Source organism: Meriones unguiculatus, chromosome 14, assembly GCF_030254825.1.
Source record: "Meriones unguiculatus strain TT.TT164.6M chromosome 14, Bangor_MerUng_6.1, whole genome shotgun sequence".
Lineage (NCBI taxonomy): Eukaryota > Metazoa > Chordata > Mammalia > Rodentia > Muridae > Meriones > Meriones unguiculatus.
Window position 1 is genome coordinate 72,939,574 of NC_083361.1, and position 1,445 is coordinate 72,941,018.

At 39.0% G+C, this 1,445-nt stretch overlaps 1 protein-coding gene across 1 annotated transcript; it reads left to right on the forward strand.

Annotated features, from left to right (window-relative positions):
- Window positions 1-254: 254 nt before the first annotated feature.
- LOC110562301 (olfactory receptor 14C36-like) lies at window positions 255-1,212 on the forward strand. Its single transcript, XM_060366219.1, is given in 2 exon segments — window positions 255-739; window positions 741-1,212. Coding segments are annotated over 2 exon segments (957 nt in total).
- The last annotated feature ends 233 nt before the right edge of the window (window positions 1,213-1,445 follow it).

Consider the following 1,445-nt stretch of genomic DNA (forward strand, 5'->3'; position numbering starts at 1 on the left):
ATCATTTATTAATATGGAAACTAAATCTAAGTTTATAACATAATACCATACAATTAGACAGCCATATCTATGTGTATTAACATGTCAGCATGATAAAAATGTACACAAGCTAAAGAAACAAATATTTAATTTTTAAATAAAAAGACAGTTTCAGAAAACAGAAATAAAATGTTAAGAGAAATGCTAGTGATCGATCAGTTAATTTAAGTTATTCTCTGTCACTGCTTTTCTTTTTCAGATAAACCTGTGAGATTATGGCCAATTCCACCCTGGTGACTGAGTTCCTCCTGGCGGTTTTTGCTGAGACTTGGGAGCTCAGGCTGCTGCTCAGTGTGCTGTTCCTGCTGGTGTACCTGGGCAGCCTGTTAGGGAACCTTATCATCGTCATCGCTACTACAGTTGACCAGACCCTGAACACCCCCATGTACTTCTTCCACAGGAATCTGTCCATCTTAGACATGTGCTACGTTTCTGTCACTGTCCCCAATGCCTGTGTCAACTCTCTCACTGACCACAGGAAAATTTCTTTGGCTGGGTGTGCAGCACAGATATTTTTTGTCTTCTTTTGTGCATGTATAGAGATTCTGTTTCTCACCATCATGGCCCAGGACCGCTATGTGGCCATCTGTAAGCCTCTCCTCTACCCTGTAATTATGAACCACCAATTCTGTGTTCAGATGACACTGGCTTCCCTCCTTAGCTCTCTTATCTTTGCAGGAGTGCACACTATGAAAACTCTCCTTCTGTCACTCAAATGTGGTCCCTCAGTTCTTTTGTGATGTCCCCTCTTTGCTGAAGCTTTCTTGCTCAGACACCTTTAACAACAAACTCTTACTTCTTCTTTCTGCCATTGTGATCGGTGGTAGCTGCTTTACCTTCATTGCCACATCATATGCTCAGATATTATCAACTGTGTTGAAGGTTCCTGTCAAAGGAGAGAGAGGGAAGGCCTTTTCCACCTGTGTCCCTCACATTATTGTGGTCTCTGTGTTTCTTAGTACTGGTTTCTATGTATATCTAAGACCTCCAGTAACCTTAGAAGTATTCCAGGAGATTGCTCTTTCTGTATTTTATGCCATTGTTCCTCCATTCTTAAATCCTATTATTTATAGCCTTAGGAACAAACAGATAAAGGTGGTTGTGAAGAAAGTAACATTAAGAATTTTTTTTTTCACAGTTGGATACAAAATGAATGAGTATTGGTCAGGGTGAACTAATGAAATAAAAAAGAATATTTTAAACACAAGTGAGTATGCACACACACACACACCACAAACCATTTTTCTTTTTACTGGAAACATTTCTTTGTAATTTATTGTGATTGCAGTTTCCCCTCTTTCTACGCATCCTGGTTCTTCCTAATTTGTCCTTCCAACTGGATACATTTCCTTTCTGTCTCTTAGTTGAAAACAGGCTTCTAGGGGTTAATAATAAAATAAGAAAAA